Consider the following 23,116-nt stretch of genomic DNA (forward strand, 5'->3'; position numbering starts at 1 on the left):
TTCATTTCTTCTGATTACAGATTTAGGCACCCGTTTTGGAAAATTTTGGCCTTAACCTCTTTCTGTCTCAGTTTTTCCATAAGGATAATAATACCTGTCTAGTAGCAATGGTTGTGTGGATTAATTAGTTGATATTTGTAAATGCTGTGAAGAAGAAACTTGCTCTCTGCTCTTGAAATACATCGACATCATTCAAAATCAGTAGCAAAATCATCTGCAAGATTTTAATGAAATTTCAAGGTACATTTAAACTAGTATTTAATGGGGGACATTGACAGCAGTTATTGCTTCATTTTTTTTTTAATCCAAATCACACTGACCAGCTAAATATTACAAGAAAGGCAAAACAGGTCTCCATTTTTTTATTGCTATGAAATCTGTGTTTCACTATGTTCATGTCAGTGGCTGTAGGAATGCTTCAGGATGGTTCAAGGCTTTGAGAAGGTTTTTCCAACAAGCAGGTGACTCCATTTTTCCTGTAGAACTCAGCCTGTACACGGTTAATCCTCGCATAATCTCTGATCGAGTACTCTACGGGATGATTTATATGTCTCCCATATTCTGAAGAGGACAAAACAGCAATAGGTCTTGCCACTTCCTGTAAGAACATTATTTAGATGTTACATTCCTTAACGTATAAACACAAATTCAAAACAGTAAAGGAGCCACCACTGTGACAAATATAGATTGCTAGATCTGACGTAGCAGCTGGGGACATCTGGGCCTTCTGTCCTGATAGAACTGTATAATATGGGCTAGGGCAAGGCACACTTGTTTAGCAGAAAGACAGTTGCACTAGTGATCCAAACCCCATTGTTTTGTCCAAAATTCCTGACTGAACTTTAACAATAGTGATAAAACATAAATGCATCACAGAGCCAAAAGGATACGTGATTAATTACTATATAATGCTTATATGTACATACAGGTATGTACGTCCACACCCTAAATATGTGGAAGTGATTTCCAGGTGATTAGTAGCAGACCACATAATAAACGCATTTAGTATGCTCTTTTGGGGCAGTATAGAAATTTCATTTGCACATATTTGGGATGACCTGTACAATGCACTTGTGGCCTTGATGGTTGTAACGTTCCTAGCCAGTTTTCATGCTCTGTCCACATAACTTACTGCAAAAAAGGTTCACTATGCCTTCATGCATTTTGCTCAAAAAAAATTGTTAATGAAATCTGAGCTTGAAAAATCAGCTCACTGACTCACCCCTCGTAAGCAGGAGGCTTTCCCTGGAGATTGTACGGGACTAAGCCACTGATTTCTATACAAATAAAGGTCTCTTTAAAAAAAAAAAAATCTTATAACCTTAATGTTATGACACTGTCCTTACAAATTTGAACTGGATGTAAATGTAAACTGCTGCAGTATTACCTTCCTGAGTCACAGCAATCAGGAGGCTCTGAAGGGATAGAAAACTTCCTTCCAGCAGCTAAACTGTGGGGGAAACTTCAAATTTATCAGGTAACTTGTATGTTTTTTACGGCACTTTGCACAATGAGCACCTAATTCTGACTGGGACCTGTAGGTGCTACTGTAATCTAAACAATAATAACTAGAGGGTGATGCAAAAAGGTGGAGCCCACAGCAGGGTTAAGGTGCCAGCTCCTAAGCACTGTACAAACACTTGATAAATTTGGATCAAGCCCTAGCTACATCAAAGTCAACTTTGATCTATAGACCACTGGGGCAGCTGTGTTTCACTGGAACAATGCAAATCACAAAGGTCAGGATAAAGCATTCTCTGTTGAGGTGATCCAACTATGGCATGAACTTCCAGAGGAGATCAGGCAAATCTGGAGCTTGACCATCTCTAGGAAACACTGCAAAATGCTTTGCCAACATAATGACATTCCCAATGCGGAAACCCCACTTGTACCCTTAAACTCTACCAAATTAAAAGGAAATTAATAACCTGAGGGAAAAACAAAACACCCCCCAACCAGAGTTTGGACCCCCAAAAGGGGAAGAGCCAAATACTCCATGAAGTCCAATAGGAACTTTGCTATTGATTTTAGGAGAAAGGTGCTCAGATACTGAAGAGACTATGGGAATGTTCCTTGACCCACACAGCATCCCAAGATCCACAGGGAAATCAGAAGTAATTCTCACAGAACTTGGAGCTTCCTGATGGAGCATTTGCCCTCCCACGCTGATTTCTAGGCACCCCTCCCTTTCGGCAGTATTAATACCTACAAGGATCTCCACTTGGAGATCCACAGGACCCTAAGCAGGGCACTCTACAGAGAATGGTTTCAACCCAGCTCTGTTTCCCAAACTCTACGGTACCCTGAGAATACAGAAAAGATGCAGAGGGGAGTCTGCTAGTGCAAGAAAATAGGGTGAGTGTGTCTTTTGGTATGTCTACACTGTGTATCCCAGCTCAGGTCTCTGGAAACATGCTTGAGCCGGTGTACTAAAAATAGCAGTGGACACTGTGGCATTGGCAGCAGCTTGGGGTAGACAACCGAGTAGCAGCCCGCCTGACCCCTGGGATCTGTATGTGGTGACTAGCCTGTGCTGCTACCTGAGCTGCAACATCCACACCTATCTACCCAGGCTGGGAGGTGTGGCTTTGCTTGCTTCCTGACCCTGGGTTCCTGACCCTGACACTTTGGGAGCCTAAGTCCCATTTACAGAAACCGTTGCGATCCACAAAACTCCTGCTTGGCTGTTGCCTAATGCTTTAGGTGCCTAAACTCACTCAGCGGCTAAATTATTGCCTCTGGGCCTGTCATGCAGGCTCAATCTGGCTGCCTGGGTGCCTCTCTCCTGCCTGAACATGTTCACTGCTGTCTTGCGATAGGTGTCCAAACATCTGTCTTACTCCTAAGCCTGAGGGTGAGTCACAAACTGAGAAGGATAGGCGTTTTGCTGCCTACCTCATATGTGGGGCCCCAACCAAAACAGTGGGGGAGTGGGAGGGCCTTCCTTATCATCCTTAGCCTAGGATTCCCAGCCTGGATGTGGGATATCCCAGTTCAAGTTCTCGCTTCCTTTCCCTCTTCTTGAGGGGAGAAGGCATTTGAACAGGGAGCTGCTACCTCTCAGGTCTGCGCTTTAACCACTATGGTGTAGTCATTCTAACTTTCTCTGGCCCAATTAATATTTAAGGATTCTGTTGTTTAATTAAAGTGGAACAACTTTACCCAGAGTAACTGAGGGACCCCTATCTCAGTATATACCAGAGAGGTGGCAGATCCATGTTTCAATCTCTTCTCCTCAACTGGGCCTTGAAGTGGTGGTCTCCCACATCCCAGGTGAGTACCCTATCTGCTAGGCTATATGTTACAAAGGAGGTCCTCTTGCCCTCCAGCTGTGTTGTTTCCAGTCTCACAAGAGACTTAGGGAGTCAAGTGCCTAGCTGCCCCCTGTTCATGGATTACTAGCAGAGCAAGGCACCACTGTGCAACCTGGACTTAGGTGCCTATCTCAGAGAGGGGTGGAGCTTAGCACACCGCTTCTGTGGTTGGTGTTTCCCATTGGTTAGCTTAGGTGGCTCACTGCCTAGCGTGCTGGTTTTGTGTATTTCATCCTAAGGTGCCTATTGTAACAGTTCTTGGGATACCCAGGACAGTTAGTCAATTTCTTACCCCCTGTCTCTAGTGTGAGGGAGTCCTACTTCTGGTAACTCCCTAGCACCTGCAGCCTTTCAAGCCATTCACGCACTCTCCTCCAGGCTATGCCAGCCCTGTTTTTGCCTTCTAGGTTAACAATTGGGGCATCCCAACCCTGAGTCTGTTTGAATTGTTCCCCTGCGCTATCCAGCCCCTGACACTGGTTACCCCCTGAAATTCCAGATCCTCTGCACCCAAAGGTGCAGTGTACCCTAATTTACCAATTTCATCCACTGATACTGGAACTAGAGGTGCTGGGAGTACAGCAGTACCCCTGGCTTGAAGAGGTTTCCATCATATATAGGATTTACAGGTTTTTTCAATGCCTTTCAGCACCCTTGCTATAAAAATTGTTCAAGCACCACTAGTTTCATCTTAAACAACTGCTCCTGTAAACCACACACAGCACTTGTGAGCACTTATAATAAAAAAGTAGTTACATGTTTATTTTTTCTTAAATAAAACTAAGTGGTGAAAAAAAGTGGTTACAAAACAAAATCATAAACACAGACACAGAGGTATCAGTAGTTACCTCTACTATATGACAAAGTTCAGTCTATTGCAGAACTGGCTGGTTTCACAAGAACCAAGCTCTAAATGTTCATGAAAGTCCCCCACTCATTAAGGGGTTTCCTCAGTGAATGGATCCAAAGTGCCTTTCCCTACACTCTTATATTGAAATGGTCTATTGTCTTTATTCATAGCCAGGGTGATCTCCAGCTTACTATAAAGTTCCTTTTCATCTCCAAGTGGTTCCAATCAATTGCGGTTGTCTCTGGTGGTTTTCCACTGAGTGTTCTGGGATGTGTCAAAGGTAGGCAATAAAACCTGGCTTTACCTCACCAGTTGATGGAGGAAGGGGGGTGACAACTCCCTCTTGACTGAATGGGTCATCAGTGAGACACATTACCCCAATGACAAACCTTTACTCCAAGTACATGAAGTGTACTTTCAATATAAATACATTATTCCTTAAATGTTACTTGGTCATATATTTCACAATGATTATGCAGCTTCACAGGTTATAAGTTTTCTGTAGATAGCCCAAGTGTTACGCTTTATAATTCAAAATCCTGTAAGGCCTATGATAGGTGTAGTGAGTTTGTCAGGTCTGAGGTCAGAGTTCTTTGCAAATAACAGGGGGCCTCATTGTAAGGGGTCTCTGTCATATCTGCCTCTCCCAATTAATCGTATAGGAGTCTAGGCACCTAATTCTAGTGTTGTTAAAATGAATGAAGCCACTTTAATGTCAGCATATCAACCTTACCTCATCATTAATGTTAAGACCTCGACTATTTGCATGTTCTCTGTCACACCGGTGGAGTTTGTCATTGTAACCCTTTGGCCTCTTAAAAATGGAGTCATATGTGGAAACAATCCCTGTCTTGGGATAAAGAAAAAATATGAAACTTACAGTGGTACTTAACACTGTGTGTTATAAAATAATGTGATAGAACTAATAAATGTTGCACATGCATCATAGAGGCCGTGAAGAACATCAGTTATTAGCAACATTTGAGGCACCCTTTTGAAATAGTCTGAACAATTGTTACAATTGTTTTGTGCATTTGGCTTGTCAGTGAAAAGGTGAAACTAAAACAAACTTCCACAGTATATGAAAAGACACTGCCAAAGGATTTTTTTAGAATATTAAGTATCACTCTTTCTTCCTTTGAAATTTATAGTAACACATGGAAGTTTAAATCTGTTTCCTTACTGAACTATTTTCCTTTAGCAAAGGCATAAATGTGATTAAAGAGACATTTTGACTGAAGAAAATGAAGCGAGAAAGCAGGCAGCTTTGAAATTCATTTTGAAAGGAAGAGATATTAGAAGAAGCATGTGAATCAGCCTTTATCTTCAGGTTAATGCATATTTTTTGATTAGCTCAGAAACATACTGCATGAGTAATCCCTGGTTCCAGTAACTTGCCATACTCAAAGAAACGTGAAAACGATTATACTTAAAACATCTTTTCATATGAAAATCTCAGAGCCTATTTAATTAATGTCTACAGTGGGTCCCAGTCCTGCATTCCTGATTTACTCAAGACTCCCAGTGATTGCAACAGTGTTTTTTTAATATACGAGAAATGAAGCCTTGAGTCCTTAAAGTCCCAGAGTGCTAAGTAATGCACAATTAGCTACAGGCACTAGAGACTTATTATAGTCTACAGATATTGAACTGTGCATGTTTCAGAAAAAATATTTGAGGGAGGAGAAGAAATATATTAATAATTATTTATGAAAATCATTAAAGGCTCAGCACTTTGATTAGAGAAGATCTCAACCTGTCACCCCACTCTTGTGACACACAGTCTAAAAATCTGAAAAAGTGATATTTAAAAACTTCAAATTTCCTTTTCGGTTTAGAAATGTTGTAAACTTGAAAGGATTAGGGTGTACATAAATGTTAGTAAACACCAATTTTACTGTGTACACAAAATTTTTTCCATCAATAATAACTGAAATTTACAAATTGGCAAAATAAGACAAGTGTTGCTTGAGAACTTTACAGTTTAAAGATATTTACCTTATATATTCTGATGTGTGATGTTGACAATTTGTGTTTTTAATGGTTATAAACCTTTAACTTTTTTAATCTCAACATCTGTCTGACATTCCCCCCAATTTCCCATAACTGTGAACATCTACATCAATAAATATAAAACATGATCAAAACCCATAAATCTGTGCAACTGTGAAAATATAAATAGATTAAAATTTTTTTTAAAGTTTAAAAATAAACATGTTATCTGTGGCCCGTCCGTGCCTAGGGTAGCCACCTGAAAATGCCAAGGTCAGGGCAGGCTGTAAAAGGAGAGTAGATTCTCCAGCACTGATGGGTGACACTGAAGTCAAACTTCCCAACCAGCCACAAACAGTGCTTCTGATTCCCCACACCAATTATCAAGAAGCCAAAATACAAATATACACAGCCCCCTTTACTGCGTTTCAGTGTCTGGCTCCCAATCAGCCACTAAATCTAGTAAAGAGACCAGTTATTTAAAATGCTATGCTCTTTACCAAAAAGGTTTCTCCTGATCCCAAAGGGTCAGCCACGGTACTAGAGCAATATAAGTTTCGATATTACCCAAAATACCACACTGCCAGCCAATTCTTTAGTAAATAAAACTAAAGGTTTATTATAAAAAGAAAGAAACAAACTATAAGAGAAGTGTTAAAGCAATCAGATACATACAAATACTTTGAAAGCTCATATATAGATGTATATTCTAGTAGAGTTGTGGAGTTTGCAGGCTTGTATAGTCCCTCTGGTATACATCCAGTACCTGGATGGGTCTCAGTCCTTTGTTTCACAGCTTCAGTTCAGTTCAGTTGTAGATGAGTTGATCCAGAGGTAGGTGACGACTGAAGATAGAGACTGAAAGAGAAAATGGATCTCGGGCAGCTGCCTTTTATGTCCTTTGGTCTTTGCCATGCTGCTTGTGGAATCTTACTGGAATAAAATGCAGTCCAGAGTCACATGAATAAGTCCTGGTGACTCATCAGGTATATCCCTGGCTTCTCCTCCTGGGCCCCTTGTATCTATGAATTTCTTAATGGGCCATTAAGCAGGTTAGTGCTGCAGCCATCCTGTCTGCAGTGTCGCCCAGACACAGCACAATTTGAAATATGGATATATCAACCGTATCTATAACTTCCATTACACATATAACACATGAACATAAACATCATATCATCTTACTTAGCACATTACAGCCTTTCTAATGGTACCTGACATGGCATATCTCATATGAATTATTATGATTTTGACATATTGATGTTAAATAATACAATAAATGCCCTCCCCCCAATCCAGCCAGTGAGACACCCCCAATGCAAGATTGGTGTAGAAGGGAGTAATCAGAGCTCCTGAATACACCTCAAGGGCCCCCCTAATCCAGCCAGCATCACATCCCCCACACAAAATTGATGCAGAAAGGGGTGTCCCTAGACACTGCTGCATGCATCACAGGACCTTACATTTTTGCTTTTGTATTAATACAGTTTCCAACATTTTTCAAGGGTTTTACAAAAGTATGTGGCACATGGTACATTTCTACATTTTCTGGCATTAGCAACAAATGAATTACAAGACTTAACATTGGCATAAATATTAACAGCAAAATCATGTTTATTTAAAACAGGCTTTTTCTTTGTAAGGTTCACTATGGAGGTAACAATGTTATTCAGTTTTTTTACAAACATTTGTAAGGGTTCAGTTAGCTCAATAGTGGGTTCTAGATGCATAATCTCTGCTCCTCATATGTGATCTTGCCAGGTGTGTCCTCCATGCTAACAGCTATGGGTAGATCTTTCTTCACCCTGTCAGGCAAGTAACTTGCACTATCACACACACTAGTTTCCAAATTTTTAATTGTTATCCATTTCAAGTCTGGACTTGGTTTTAAAGAGATATCAACCATTCTCACTAGCATATCATAAACCGGGTTCTGATGTTCTTCCATTGCCAATCGCTGACTCTACATTGCATCAGATGTATCTGAATCCACTAAGAGACTACAAGATATATCCGAAACATTCAGAGGTGAGAGTTTGCCTGCCACCCCTTCTTTTCCCAAGAGATCAACTACATATCTGTCCTGCTGTGTAGCTTCAGCTACCCAATTTTCCCTCTGAAACTGAGACACTATCTGTTTACTTACAGCGTATCTGTTTACTTACAGAGCTAACAGCCTGGAGACAGTCATGTTCCAACATCATTGTCTCCCCACTATAATGATCAAGCACAGCCACTTGGTTACAGGGCTATTTAAGCTTCCTAATAATTTCCACTCCATCTGGAACCTTTTCCAAGGTATCCAAACTGGAACTTTCTAAAACAAAGTCAGTGAATCCATCCACATTTGAAAAACTTTGGCAGTTAGAAACTGAACCACGTCTCTCTACATATAAACTGTTGCTTCTTGCTACAGTCAGGGATTCATCCTGAGCTAACTTACTCAATTCAGTTTCACAGCCTTCAGTTTCAGCAAACTGCTTGCAAAAGCTACTATAAGGTTTCATTCCTTCAGGAACATTGTTAAGCAACAAACCATTTTCCGCAGAAATGACCTTTCCCTCTTCAGCTAGAGGTTGCTCTAAAGAAACATTTTCCTGAGCCCGAACAGACCCTTCCTGGGTTTCAGTTAAGCCCAGAACCAACTCTGAGACAACTGGCACATCCTCAGTCAGCATAAGCTGAGAGGAACACTCTGTCTGCTCTTTAGACAGAAGATTGGAGACAAACTCTCCCTCAGCAGATAAACTGCTATCCTTAACATTCAAACAGTTTGAAATTTCGTCCCTTTTGTCCCAGCCCACATGGCTGTTCCCAGACAAATTTTTGGAGATTGCGGTAGCTTCCTCAATGGGCAAGTCATTACCCCCAACAGACACAGGTTTAGGAATATTTCCTTCCTGGGTTTTAGTTGAATCCAGAACCACCTCTGGTACAACTGACAAATCCTCCCTCAGCATAAGCTGAAAGGTACTTTCTGCCTGCTTCGCAGACAGTATACTGAAGACCAACTCTCCCCCAGAAGATAAACTGCTATTCTTAACATTCAAACAATTTGAAATTTCCTACCCTTTTTCCCAGCCCACATGGCTGTTCCCAGACAAATTTTTGGAGATTGGGGTGGCTTCCTTAACAGGCAAAGTGCCACTCCTAACAGACAAGCCACTATTTTCCACAATCCCAAGGCTAGAGACACTCTCTTCCTTGTCACAGTACACCTGGCTAGACACAGACAACTTGGAGTCATGCACCCCCCCTTCGCAAACTTCCCTGTTGATTACAGGTAACTCAGAAGATTTACATTCATACTCTTTTTGGGACTGGGTTATGACATTGATACTACTATTAATAACTACAGTATCATTTCCTATTAAAACATCTGCTGGGAGAAGCTCTCGAACTCCCACTACCATGTCACCTCTAAAATTTTCCTACTCTAAGTGGATCTTTGCTAAGGGCACCTTTACCTTGAATTCAGAAAGAACCACCAAATTCACACTTCTATCTGGCAAATAATCCTCCTCTGGATTAATTCCTTTTTAAGGTAATTTCTGAGATGGAATCCCTCCATCCAGTACCCACAATCCCATTGATCCCGGCACTCTTTATGAATTCCTCATTGCTCCATTCCTGTCTCTGCCCTCACATAGTTAATGAGACAACCCTCACTCCCCCACTCCAGGGATTACTAAAGTGGTAGCATTAACACTTGCCATGTTTGTTTTCAGACACAAGGTGGCGGGGTCAACATTTATCTGGCCCGTCTCTGTACTTAAGGTGACAGCATTTGAATTGATTGTGGGCTGTGGGGTTGCTGGCCTTATATTATTCCTGCCCCACAGTTTGGACAATTTGGCTTTATATGGCCAACAAGTCCACACAGGTAGCATGTAGCAGGTTTTCCCCCTGGATGAGCGGTTTTAAATTCTGGGTTTGTATAAGACTTCCTAGCCAAGTTGGGGCTAGTCTTATTCCTGAACCCACACTCCCTTTTAACCTGCGATGAATAGATGTTGCTTTTCCCTTGAGGCTTATGCCTCTCATGGTTCCTATTCTCCATGAAAGCATCAGCAATTTGTGCAGCTTCCAAAATGGTATCAGGGTTTTTATCAAGCACAGCTGCCCTGATATGGTGGAGTGCTATTTCCAGGAGTTGTTCTCTAGCAAACAAATCAATAACTGCTATAACTATTATAAGCTTTTGCCCCCTCAATCCACTTTTTCATATATCCAAGCAGTTTACGAGCAATTTCAACATAGGTAACATTATCAGATAGTTTAACATTTCTAAATTTCAGCCTATAAGACTTGGGAGTAATTTTAAACTTTTGCAATACCACTTCTTTAAACTTTACATAATCTAATGCATCCTCTAACTCCATCTCATTAAACATCTTCCTGACTCTTCCAGTCAATTTGGTGAGGAAAGCAGGCATTCTTCTCTCATCAGGCACCTGATGAATATCACAGAGTCTTTCAAAAGTAGACAAAAACTCTTCAATATCCTCATTATTTCTGTAAATGGGACAGATACTTTCCAGATCTTTGATGGTGAGAAGCAAAGAATTCTCAGATGGCAGCAGCAGACCCTTTTTCCCTTCTTGGATCTGGAGCTGGATTCTGGCTGCTTCCACCTGTCTTTGATGAACCCTTTCCTCAGCTTACTTGGCTTTCTCTTCAGCTTCTTTTTCCATCTCAGCTGTCTTTTGCTTTTACCACAAGCGAAGTTCTGCCATTTCTCTCTCATGCCGAAGATGCTGGCTTTCATTCAGAGCTTGCTGCCAAAGATCTTCCACAGCTGCTACTGCTGTGAGAGAGTCAGGTGGAGACCCTGTTTTCCGGTAATTGTCTAGGAGCAGATCTCTCATTTTCTGCTCTGAGATATCCCCTTTAAGAATTATTTTTCTCTCTTTACATAACTGTTTAAGCTCTCTTGTGTTCATAGTATCATATGATTGTTTCTCACTCATCTTGACTAACTTCAATCTTTAACACTCTCAATATCAAATTTTAAAATTTGGAATAGCGTAAGGTTCTGATCCAAAACCCAAGTTCTCTGGATCCAGCCACGACTACGTCACTGTGACCCGTCTGTGCCTAGGGTAGCCACCTGAAAATGCCAAGGTCAGGGCAGGCTGTAAAAGGAGGGCAGATTCTCCCAGCACTGGTGGGTGACACTGAAGTCAGACTTCCCAACCAGCCACAACAGTGCTTCTGATTCCCCACACAGGTTATCAAGGAGTCAACATACAAATATATAAAGCCCCCTTTACTGCATTTCAGTCTCTGGCTCCCAATCAGCCACTAAACCCAGTAAAGAGACCAGTTATTTAAAACTCTTTACCAAAAAGGTTTCTCCTGACCCCAAAAGATCAGCCACAGTACCAGAGCAATATAAGTTTGGATCTTACCCAAAATACCACACTGCCAGCCAATCCTTTGGTAAATAAAACTAAAGGTTTATTATAAAAAGAAAGAAACAAACTATAAGAGAAGTGTTAAAGTAATCAGATACACACAAATGATTTGAAAGCTCATATATTGAAGGGTGACGGTGGTCGGGGACTCCCTCCTAAGGAGGACGGAGTCATCCATCTGCCGTCCAGACCGGGAAACTAGAGAAGTGTGCTGCTTGCCTGGAGCTAGGATTACGGATGTGATGGAGAGACTGCCAAAACTTATCAAGTCCTCAGACCGCTACCCCTTCCTGCTTCTCCACGTGGGTACCAATGACACTGCCAAGAATGATCTTGAGCGGATCACTGAGGATTATGTGGCTCTGGGAAAAGAGATAAAGGAGTTTGAAGCGCAAGTGGCGTTCTCATCCATCCTCCCTGTTCAGGGAAAAGGCCCAGGTAGAGACCGTTGCATTGTGGAAGTAAATGCGTGGTTACGCAGGTGGTGTCGAAGAGAGGGCTTTGGATTCTTCAATCATGGAATATTGTTCCAGGAAGAAGGATTACTAGGAAGAGACGGGATTCATCTAATGAAGACAGGGAAGAATATCTTCGCAGACAGGCTGGCTAACCTAGTGAGCAGGGCTTTAAACTAGTTTCGACAGGGGACGGGGACCTAAGCCCAAAGGTAAGTGGGGAAGAGGGACACCACAAGGAAGCAGAAGGAGGAGGGTGCAGCAGGGGAGGCCTCCCGATTCAAACTGTGAAAGTAGGCCAATCGGCTACTTATTTCAAGTGCCTGTACACAAATGCAAGAAGCCTGGGAAACAAGCAGGAGGAACTGGAAGTCCTGGCACAGTCAAGAAACTACGACATGATTGGAATAACTGAGACTTGGTGGAATAACTCTCACGATTGGAGCAGTGTCATGGATGGGTATAAACTGTTCAGAAGGACAGGCAGGGCGAAAGGGGGGAGGAGTTGCACTGTATGTAAGAGAGCACTATGGCTGCTCTGAGCTCCAGTATGAAACTGGAGATAAGTCAGTTGAGTGTCTCTGGGTTAAGCTTAGAAGTAAGAACAATAAGTGTGATGTCGTGGTGGGTGTCTGTTACAGACCACCAGACCAGGAGGATGAGGTAGATGAGGCTTTCTTTACTCAACTAGGGAAAGTTTCCAGTTCACAGGACCTGATTCTCATGGGAAATTTCAACCACCCTGACATCTGCTGGAAGAGCAATACAGCAGAGCACAAACAATCCAGGAAGTTTTGGAGAGTGTCGCAGACAATTTCCTGGTGCAAGTGCTGGAGCAACCAACTAGGGGCCGTGCTTCTCTTGACCTGCTGCTCACAAACAGGGAAGATTTGGTAGGGGAAGTAGAAGTGGGTGGCAACTTAGGCAGCAGTGACCATGAGATGGTCGAGTTCAGGATCCTGACGAAAGGAAGAAAGGAGAACAGCAGGATACGGACCAGGGACTTCAGAAAAGCAAACTTTGACTCCCTCAGGGAACTGATGCGCAGGATTCCCTGGGAGGCTAATATGAGGGGAAAAGGAACCCAAGAGAGCTGGCTGTATTTTAAAGAGACCTTATTGAGGGCACAGGAGCAAACCATCCCGATGTGCAGAAAGAATAGCAAATATGGTAGGCGTCCAGCTTGGCTTAACAAAGATGTCCTTGGTGAACTTAAACGCAAAAAGAAGCTTACAAGAAGTGGAAGCTTGGTCAGATGACTAGGGAGGATTATAAAAACACTGCTCGAACATGCAGGAATGAAATCAGGAAGGCCAAAGCACAATTGGAGTTGCAGCTAGCAAGGGACGTGAAGGGGAAGGAGAAGGGTTTCTACAGGCATGTTGCCAACAAGAGGAAGATTAGGGAAAGTGTGGGTCCCTTAGAGAATGAGAGAGGCGACCTAGTGACGGAGGATGTGGAGAAAGCTGAGGTACTCAATGCCTTTTTGCCTCTGTCTTCACAGACAAGATCAGCTCCCAGACTACTGTACTGGGTGGCACAGAATGGGAAGGAGGCGAACATCCCGCAGTGTTGAAGGAACAGGTCCAAGACTATTTAGAAGGATTGGACAAACACAAGTCCATGGGGCCGGATACAATGCACCCGAGGGTGCTGAGCGAGTTGGCTGAGGTGATTTCAGAGCCATTGGCTATTATCTTTGAAAGCTCGTGGCAACAGGGGGAGGTCCCTGAGGACTGGAAAAAAGCAACTATAATGCCCATCTTCAAAAAAGGGAGGAAAGAGGATCCAGGGAACTACAGACCGGTCAGCCTCACTTCAATCCCTGGAAAAATCATGGAGCAGGTCCTTAAGGAATCCATTTTAAGGCACTTGGGAGAGAGGAGGGTGATCGGGAACAGTCAACAGAGATTCACTAAGGGAAAGTCAAGCCTGACCAACCTGATTGCTTTCTATGATGAGGTGACTGGTTCTGTGGATGTAGGGAAGGCAGTGGTTGTGATATACCTTGACTTTAGCAAAGCTTTTGATACTGTCTCTCACAGTATTCTTATCAGTAGTTAAAGAAGTATGGGTTGGATGAATGGACTATAAAATGGATAGAGAACTGGGTAGAGCATAGGGCTCAACGAGTAGTGATCAATGGCTCCATGTCTAGCTGGCAACCGGTCACAAGCGGAGTGCCCCAGGAGTCGGTCCTGGGGCTGGTTTTGTTCAACATCTTTATTAATGATCTGGAGAATGGGGTAGATTGCACTCTCAGCAAGTTTGCGGATGACACTAAGCTGGGGGGAGTGGTAGATACCCTGGAAGGTAGGGATAGGATACAGAGTGATCTAAAGAAACTGGAGGATTGGGCCAAAAGAAATCTATTGAGGTTCAACAAAGAAAAGTGCAGAGTCCTCCACTTAGGAAGGAATAATCCCATGCACGGCTATAGACTGGGGACCGACGAGCTAGGCAGCAGCTCTGCAGAAAAGGACCTGGGGGTAACAGTGGATAAATAGCTGGATATGAGTCAGCAGTGTGCCCTGGTTGTCAAGAAGGCTAATAGCATATTGGGCTGCATTAGGAGGGGCATTGCCAGCAGGATGTGGGAAGTGATTATTCCCCTCTATTCGGCATTGGTGAGGCCGCATTTAGAATATTGTGTCCAGTTTTGGGCCCCCCACTACAAAAAGGATGTGGACAAGTTGGAGAGAGTCCAGCGGAGGGAAACAAAAATGATTAGGGAGCTGGAGCACAGGACTTATGACGAGAGGCTGAGGGAACTAGGCTTGTTTAGTCTGCAAAAGAGAAGAATGAGGGGGGATTTGATAGCGGCCTTTAACTACCTGAAAGGGGGTTCCAGGGAGGATGGGGCTAGGCTGTTCTCGGTGGTGGCAGATGACAGAACAAGGAGCAACGGTCTCAAGTTGCAGGGCGGGAGGTCTAGGTTGGACATTAGGAAAAAGTTTTTCACTAGGAGGGTGGTGAAGCACTGGAATGGGTTACCTAGAGAGGTGGTGGAATCTCCATCTTTAGAGGTTTTTAAGCTGAGGCTTGACAAAGCCCTCGCTGGGATGATATAGCTGAAGTTAGTCCTGCTTTGAGCAGGGGGTTGGACTAGATGACCTCCTGAGGTCCCTTCCAACTCTAATATTCTATGATTCTATATATATCAGGTTTCTAGTAGAGTTGTGGAGATTGCAGGCATGTATAGTCCCGCTGGTATACATCCAGTACCTGGATGGGTCTCAGTCCTTTGTTTCACAGCTTCAGTTCAGTTCAGTTGTAGATGAGTTGATCCAGAGGTAGGTGAAGACTGAAGACAGAGACTGAAAGAGAAAATGGATCTCGGGCAGCTGCCTTTTATGTCCTTTGGTCTTTGCCATGCTGCTTGTGGAATTTTATCAGTACATGTCCCATGTCCCAAATTTAAGCTACATTGATTTATTACATGTTAGGGTGCACGTCATTGGGAACATTGCCTAAATATATAATTTAATTCCACTTTTCTGATAAAAAGAAGAAAGACGGTTTCACAATATTTGCTGGTGTAAATTTTTAAATTGTTTATACTATCTTTAAATCAGATTTGAAAGGAGAATGTTTATTGATATTAATTAAATGACCTTAAAGCTTTGAGACATAAGAACAGTGCATGACTGAGTTTATCCATTGATTTTCCTCCAGTTCCTTTTATTTTCCTGAAAAGAAGTTCTAAATATTTGACAGACAAGGATGCCTTTAAAAAACTACTTTAACAAAAGCACATAGCTCCAACTCTAATATTCTATGATTCTATGATTCTCCTCCTGGGCCCCTTGTACCTACAAATTTCTTAATGAGTCATTATGCAGCCTAGTGCTGCAGCCATCCTGTCTGGGGTGTTGCCCAGACACAGTACAATTTGAAATAAAGATATATCAACCAGATCCATAACTTGCATTACACATATAACACATGAACATAAACATCATATCATCTTACTTAGCACATTATAGCCTTTCTAATGGTACCTGACACGGCATATCTCATATGAATTATTATGATTTTGACATATTGATGTTAAATAATATAATAAATGCCCTCCCCCCACAGCCAGCCAGCATGACATTATCTATTTTAAAAAGTCTGCCAGGCCTCATTGTAGTTTAGAAAACTAAAGCATGCTCTAATTTTTAATATTTCATTATTTTTCTCTAAAAGCACTGACGTCGGAATAGGACTAGATGGTTATAATGATTCCACTGAAAGGAAACTTGGCACTGTCTTAACTATGGTGTCATTAGTGCACACCTATAATAATAGAGTTATTCAATAAGGGAAATATGTTACTTGGTATTCAGGAGGAGGGGCTGTTTTGTTTCTTAATCTATTCTCTCTCTCACTTCTCAGAGGTGATGGTCCCTGCAGAATTCCAGGTGGTGATTGGTGCTCTCCATTATTATACTTCATTATAGCTTTTCCTTTACTCTCAATATTCTATTCAGAAACCTAGTAAAAATCTACCTCATGCTGGTTAAAAATAACTACTGCATTATTCACTTACTCACTATATCAATGAAGAAAATTCAGCTTTTCTAGAATTTACAGGTAGACATCCAGCCAGTTATGTTTAACTGTTATTCTGTCCTAGATAATCTGTTCTGAGCTCTTCTGCCAGAAGTATACTGCTGGCATTGCTTTGGTTACAGATCCTTCTTATCACCTTGCATGTCAAGTCTCATCTAATTGTGCAATGTCTGTCTGGTTATTTTTTCTCCAGATACTTTATGGGTAGCAGTGGTAGTCATTTCCATCAGTTGCTAAATGCTAACATATTAGGCTTGTATTTTTAATATACCAGTCAGAATGAACGAATCATGAAAAATGGAAAAGGAAGCCATGTCTCAGCTAAGCATTTGCTATGATTTGATGTAATAAGACCAAGCGCTTGTAAATCACTTTGCAAACATTAGTTAATGCTCACAGCATACCTGCCAAATAAGCATGGAGAAATTCATAGATAGGGAAATGAAACACAAACCGGTTACATAAATTTGCCCAAAGCCAGACAGGGAATCATTATCAAAAAATGGGTTTAAAATTAAGAAGTTCCAGTCTTCCAATCCTGTTCTCAGGCCACTAGCCCATGCTTCTGTCTACCTCAGTCTCTGAAGTACGCAACAGTCAGTCAGTTTATTCCCCATAGTCACCCAGTGCAAACCTCAAATTTGTCATGCCTTTATTACTCATGGTCTAATAATTCCTTAGTTGTACAGATCCATGGGTCACATCTATGTTTTTCTTCCTGATCATGTCTCATGCTTATTCAAAGGGTGCTACCCCAGATGGGAATCTATGAAACACTTTTAGTTTTTAGTTTATTTTTATATTATCAGAGTGGCATCTTTTAACACTCCCATATTACTTGGCTTGTAAAGCTGACTTCATATTCTAAACGAACCTCTGCCATATGGCAGCTGATCAATGTGGATTTGATATAAAGTCTCATTATGAGTTCTATCAGCTCTGTACCTGTGTAAGCCATACTTGGAGCTGCAGCCTCATCGTGCCTTAGTTCTCCTTTTCTTTCTTTAGCCTTTTAAGCACAGCATAAACTATGCTCATTCACAATGCTCATTCGACTCTGAGACTACAGTACCTTTCCTGTGTAACTCTGAAACCTGCAGATGAAAATGTGCATTGTCAATGCTGATTATTTTAACAAACCCAATGTGACAAGTGGACTGGCTGTGGTGACCTTTATCAAATGCATTTGATAAGTGAATCTTAAAGTTTTGGACTAAAATGAGCAATTCATTTAATTCATTAGACAAGTTAGATGTCTTCAAGTCACCAGGTCCTGATGAAATGCATCCTAGAATACTCTAGGAGCTGACTGAGGAGATATCTGAGCCATTGAAAAGTCTTGGAAGACAGGAGAGATTCCAGAAGGTACTGGAAAAGGGCAAATATAGTGCCCATCTACAAAAAGGGAAATAAGGACAACCCGGGAAATTACAGGCCAGTCAGATTAACTTCTGTACCTGGAAAGATAGTGGAGCAAATAATTAAGCAATCAATTTGCAAACACCTAGAAGATAATAAGGTAATAAGTAACAGTCAGCGTGGATTTGTCAAGAAAAATCATGTCAAACCAACCTGATAGCTTTCTTTGACAGGGTAACAAGCCTTGTGGATGGGGGGAGGCGGTAGATATGGTATATCTTGACTTTAGTAAGGCTTTTGATACTGTTCAACATGATCTTCTCTTAAACAAACTAAGGCGATATAACATAGCTACTATAAGGTGGGTGCAAAACTAGTTGGAAAACCGTTCCCAGAGAGTAGTTATCAATGGTTCACAGTCAAGCTGGAAGGGCTTAACGAGTGGGGTTCCACAGGGATCAGTTCTGCGTCTGGTTCTGTTCAATATTTTCATCAATGATTTAGATTACGGCATAGCGAGTACGCTTATAAAGTTTGCGGACGATACCAGGCTGGGTGGGGTTGCAAGTGTTTTGGAGGATAGGATTATAATTCAGAATGATCTGGACAAACTGGAGAATTGGTCTGAGGTAAACAGGATGAAATTCAATAAGGACAAATGCAAAGTACTCCACTTAGGAAGGAACAATCAGTTGCACACGTACAAAATGGGAAATGACTGCCTAGGAAGGAGTACTGCAGAAATGGATCTGGGGGTCATAGTGGACCACAAGCTAAATATGAGTCAACAGTGTAACGCTGTTGCAAAAAAAGCAAACATGATTCTGGGATGTATTAGGAGGAGTGTTGTAAGTAAGACATGAGCAGTAATTCTTCCGCTCTACTCCGCACTGATTAGGCCTCAACTGGAGTATTGTGTCCAGTTCTGGGCACCACATTTCAGGAAAGATGTGGACAAATTGGAGGAAGTCCAGAGAAGAGCAACAAAAATTATTAAAGGTCTAGAAAATATGACCTATGAGGCAAGATTGAAAGAATTGGGTTTGTTTAGCCTAGAGAAGAGACAACTGAGACGGGACATGATAGTAGTTTTCAAGTACATAAAAGTTGTTACAAGGAGGAGGGAGAAAAATTGTTCTTAACCTCTGGGGACAGGACAAGAAGCAATGAGCTTAAACTGCAGCAAGCAAGGTTTAGGTTGGACATTAGGAAAAACTTCCTAACTGTGAAGGTGTTTATTCACTGGAATAAATTGCCTAAGGAGGTTGTGGTATCTCCATCATTGGAGATTTTTAAGAGCAAGTTAGACAAACACCTGTCAGGGATGGTCTAGATATTAGTCCTGCCATGCATGCAGGGGACTGGACTAGATGACCTCTCGAGGTCCCTTCCTGCCCTATGAGTCTATGATTCTGTGATTTCACACAGATAATTAAACCACACTCACACCACTGCAGCTTTGGTTACTATTGACCTATGCTGAATTTGAACCAGGGACAGAGGTGAAAGGTTCGGTATCCTGCTACTTAGTTGTGAGCTGGTGACTCAGTCTAAGATTTTTCCTCAGCCTGGACAGTTCCTAGAGTTTCCTACACCACCTCACTAGCTCTGCCTCCCTTTCTTGCTGAAAGTTAAGCCACACCTGCTATAATGAGTCAGCTGTATTTACTCAGCAGCTTCATGCAGTATTTTAATTCCTGCTAACAGGGAGAGCCCTAATCCCTTTGCTGTGTGATAGATTTGGCCACCTCATCTTCAAACTCTTAGGCACCTACAAAATCACTGAGATTCACAAAGCCGGAGTTAGGTGCTTGGGCTTCCTATGCAACAAATGGAGGAAGACAGGTATCTAAGAATGGATTCACAAAAAGTCAGCATGCTAGACAACTCCCTGCCTAAACTAGCCCATGGGAGATGCCAAGGAAGAGGGGGTATGCCCCTCTCAGGCAGTTCAGTGCCTAAGGTTATGTCTAGGCTTAAAACATTATGGTGGCATAGCTTCAGCAGGGCCACTATAACCTTCATTGTAGACACTACATTGATGGGAGAGGTTCTCCTCTTTGCTGCAGTTGGTTGGCAAGAATTCTTCCATTGACCCAGCCCTGTCTACATGGGGACTTAGATTGGTTTAACTATATCACTCATTGATGTGAAAAATCCACTCTTGAGCCATGTAGCTGGGTTCATCTAATTTTCTGGTGTAGACCAGAGCACTGTCTGGGATGGAGGGAAGCATCTATCTCTACCTGGGATTCTCAGCTATGAACCGTCTCCTGGATTTAAATGCCTTTAGCAAGAAGCTTGGGGAGCGGGTCCTCCCTCATAACTTCTAGCCCAGCGGTTAGGGGACTCATCTGGGATACGGGAGACCCCCAGTACAAGTTCCCTGCTGCCTGATGGGAAAAGGGGTTTTAACAGGGCTCTCCCACCTTTCAGGTGAATGCCCTAACCACTGCACTATGTGATATTCTGATGTGGGGCTTCCTCAGTCTCTCCTGTTCGAGTTGTTGCACTTTGGATAAATAACTAGTCATTAAAAAAGAGGACCAAGCATGAATATGATTCTGTAGTCTGGTGGTCAGAGCACTCATCCAGGATCCAATCCTGCTGCTCCAGTGACCAACTGCTTTTCTCTTCCCACCCTGGCATTTTGTGTGGCATTAGTTGTGCTTAGAGCACACCTGGCTGATCAGATTTCACAGACAAGTTAAGCAAAGGAACATCCCTGTTCATGCATCACTCTGGTTGGGCAATCCAGACTTCTAGAGTAAGGCTGAAGTGCACATGGCCAGAGACAGAAACATAGGTGCCTAAGAAACTTTTCCCACCAAAACTTACTGAGTGAGTTTAGGTGCCTACAGAGTTTGGCAGCAGCTGAGTGGGGGTATTTTGTGAATACCAGTGGTGCCTAAATCTGGGTCTAAGTCCCTTTTCGAATCTAGCCCATGGTAGTAAAGCTAACCATGTGCATAAGTGTTTGTAGAATCAGGGCCTTACTGATGATGAACTATTTTCCCCTGCTGAACCAATAAGGAAATTATTTCTTAGTCTGCGATCTCTGACAGCACAGACTTCTCAGCAGAAATTGGGAACCTCATATGTGCCAAATATAGATAGTACTTTCCACTGCGATGTTCTTCTATAAGTATGTTTAGAGGTTCAAACATAGGACCAAATTCTTTGTCAATTCTATATGTTTTGTTGTAATTCCAACTCCTTCCATGGCTTTGAACAAGTCACTTAACTTCTCTGTATCACTTTCCCCATCTAGAAAATGTGGGTAATACCTTTCCCCCTCCCCCCCAGCGGTGTTGTAAAAATTAATCACACTTTTCAAAGAACTTTGAAAATGAAAAATGCTATGTAAGTGCTAAATTGGACTTTCCAGGATAAGGCAAAAGTGTGACATTCTGGTGGGGTTGATTTGTGTGCCTTTAAAATACTGACATCAACTTTCAGACAGTTGTGTTGCTATGTCTCTTGTGACTAAGACCAACGCACCCAAATCTAATTAGTAGCCTGTATATACAAATTGATGGTCCCAGATTTAATTAGACTGCAGAAAAGGCTGCTAAGGAGCTGTGCTTATTATATATGTCCCTTATTAATTTCACTTGGGCTCAGTAAATATAACCACTTTTTCCCCCAGGCTGTAAATTATACCCAAAGGAGCAAACACGATTTTCCAGGTGCTGAACATCTTTGTTAATATTCATTACTTTATTTAGGAGGAATGATGAGTATTGACCACTCTGGGGTCCAGGGTCTGCAAGTTTCAAGCAGAGATCGAGATTTAAGTGGGGGGAGAGTCAAGAATGCATTGTCCTCCCCCGGTGAAATGTACAAACACCACCTTCTTATTTCCTTGCACACACCCTGAATGTGGGGGATGTTGCCCCCTGCAGCCTCTTCGCTTTCACTTCCTATGCCCCATTCTTTTCTCATTCCTCTTCTCCTTCCCTCTTCCCGCGCTCCGCTGCACGCTGTCTTCTCCGCGCCGTGCCCCGTTCTCCTCCCCCCTCACCTTGAACTCCTGATGGAAGTAGCTGTGCTCCGGCGGGTCCCTGCGGCTGGGCGGGATGTAGCTGAAGGCGGACAGGGCGGAGAGCGGCAGCTGATGTTTCCCTCGCTTCTGCTCAGCCGAGTTTTCCCGCTGCCCTCCTGGCTCTGGCCCCTCCGGAGTGCGCGGCATCCCACTGCCGGAGCCCAGCGTGCCTGGGGCCCAGGGCAGAGAGGCTGGGCGGGCCTCGCTGTTTGTGCGTTCCGTGGTTACTAGGATACACCCTTGGAATCCGATTGTGAGGTCACACAAAGGGGGGAGGACAATGAGTGGCCCAGGCCCACAAGGCACGCTCTGTTGGCCAGAAAAGAGCTCAACCCAAAGGGGGAATCCCCAGAGGTAGGTACAATGTGCGCAGCAAAGAGCTGCTGTCTGTACAGCCCAGGTGGCTCCGCATCAGGATGCCTGGCTCCGGCTCTTAGCTGTGTTTTTGACAGAAAGTGTTTCATCCTTTCAGATAATGTAGTGAAATTGCTCTCACACATCCTCAGGTTTTGGACCGGGGAATACAAAGAGGCCCTGTGTTTCCATCTCGCCGGTCAGGTTGGCTGCACAGTCACCCTGCTCTGGATTTGGCCTGTGCTGTGTGGGCTCCCAGGTTATGGTCACTGATTCTGTGTTTAGCCAGAGGCTGCTCTAACCCAGCATCTCTCGCTGTGGGAGGGGGTTTGCTAGTGTGGCAGTTGTGTGCGGGGATCTGTGTCATGCTAACTTGGCCATAGGTTTCAGTTGTGAGTGGAGCTGTTCCACTGCTCAGGAGGTGTTTCTGACTCTGAGGAGTACTGAGATATAGGAGTGGATCATGCTTTCATTTGGATTTAATGTTCCAGTTGCTGATGTTCATTAGTGGAGACTGAGCATCTGCAGCTTTGGCTGAGAAAGCTCCAGTCATTTCTGTTCTCTTCTGTATATGTGTGACCTTGAATAATGGACGCGCCTGCATCTTCCCCTGCATGCTCCTCGGTGACTAACCCTCTCTAAAGCACTCCGCAGTTCTTTCTGGGCCTTATCAGTTACAACACACTGTGAGAGCAGTAGAATGGTTCCTTAAAAGGTTATAAAGGGAATGAAAGTTCCCTTTCAACCCATGTTTAAATCCCCTTTAGTCGGTGAGA

At 42.8% G+C, this 23,116-nt stretch overlaps 1 protein-coding gene across 2 annotated transcripts; it reads right to left on the reverse strand.

Moving 5' to 3' along the window:
• Positions 1-133: 133 nt before the first annotated feature.
• CFAP90 (cilia and flagella associated protein 90) lies at positions 134-22,155 on the reverse strand. Of its 2 annotated transcripts, XM_067569398.1 has the most exons (3): positions 21,966-22,155; positions 4,898-5,014; positions 134-598 (listed from the first exon to the last, which is right to left on the reverse strand). In XM_067569398.1, the coding sequence occupies exons 1-3, from the start codon at positions 22,131-22,133 to the stop codon at positions 419-421; spliced, it is 465 nt and encodes a 154-aa protein (XP_067425499.1). In that variant the 5' UTR covers positions 22,134-22,155; the 3' UTR covers positions 134-418. The 2 variants fall into 2 exon arrangements, 1 of the variants encoding a protein (XP_067425499.1); XR_010924089.1 differs by lacking the exons at positions 134-598; positions 21,966-22,155 and adding an exon at positions 6,832-6,959 and having other exon boundaries at positions 4,940-5,014.
• Positions 22,156-23,116: the final 961 nt, after the last annotated feature.

Source organism: Emydura macquarii, unplaced genomic scaffold (assembly GCF_026122565.2).
Source record: "Emydura macquarii macquarii isolate MOO-44397 ecotype Brisbane River unplaced genomic scaffold, CSIRO-AGI_Emac_v2 contig_320, whole genome shotgun sequence".
Classification (NCBI taxonomy): domain Eukaryota; kingdom Metazoa; phylum Chordata; order Testudines; family Chelidae; genus Emydura; species Emydura macquarii.

Bases quoted from the DNA above. Each gene is read 5' to 3' on its own strand.
- CFAP90 (XM_067569398.1), bottom strand. From the start codon at position 22,133: ATGCCGCGCACTCCGGAGGGGCCAGAGCCAGGAGGGCAGCGGGAAAAC. The intron at 5,015-21,965 runs GTGAGGGGGGAG...CTTTATCCCAAG, and splicing joins ACTTCCATCAGGAGTTCAAG to ACAGGGATTGTTTCCACATA. The intron at 599-4,897 runs GTAAGGTTGATA...ATGTTCTTACAG, and splicing joins GTCTTAACATTAATGATGAG to GAAGTGGCAAGACCTATTGC.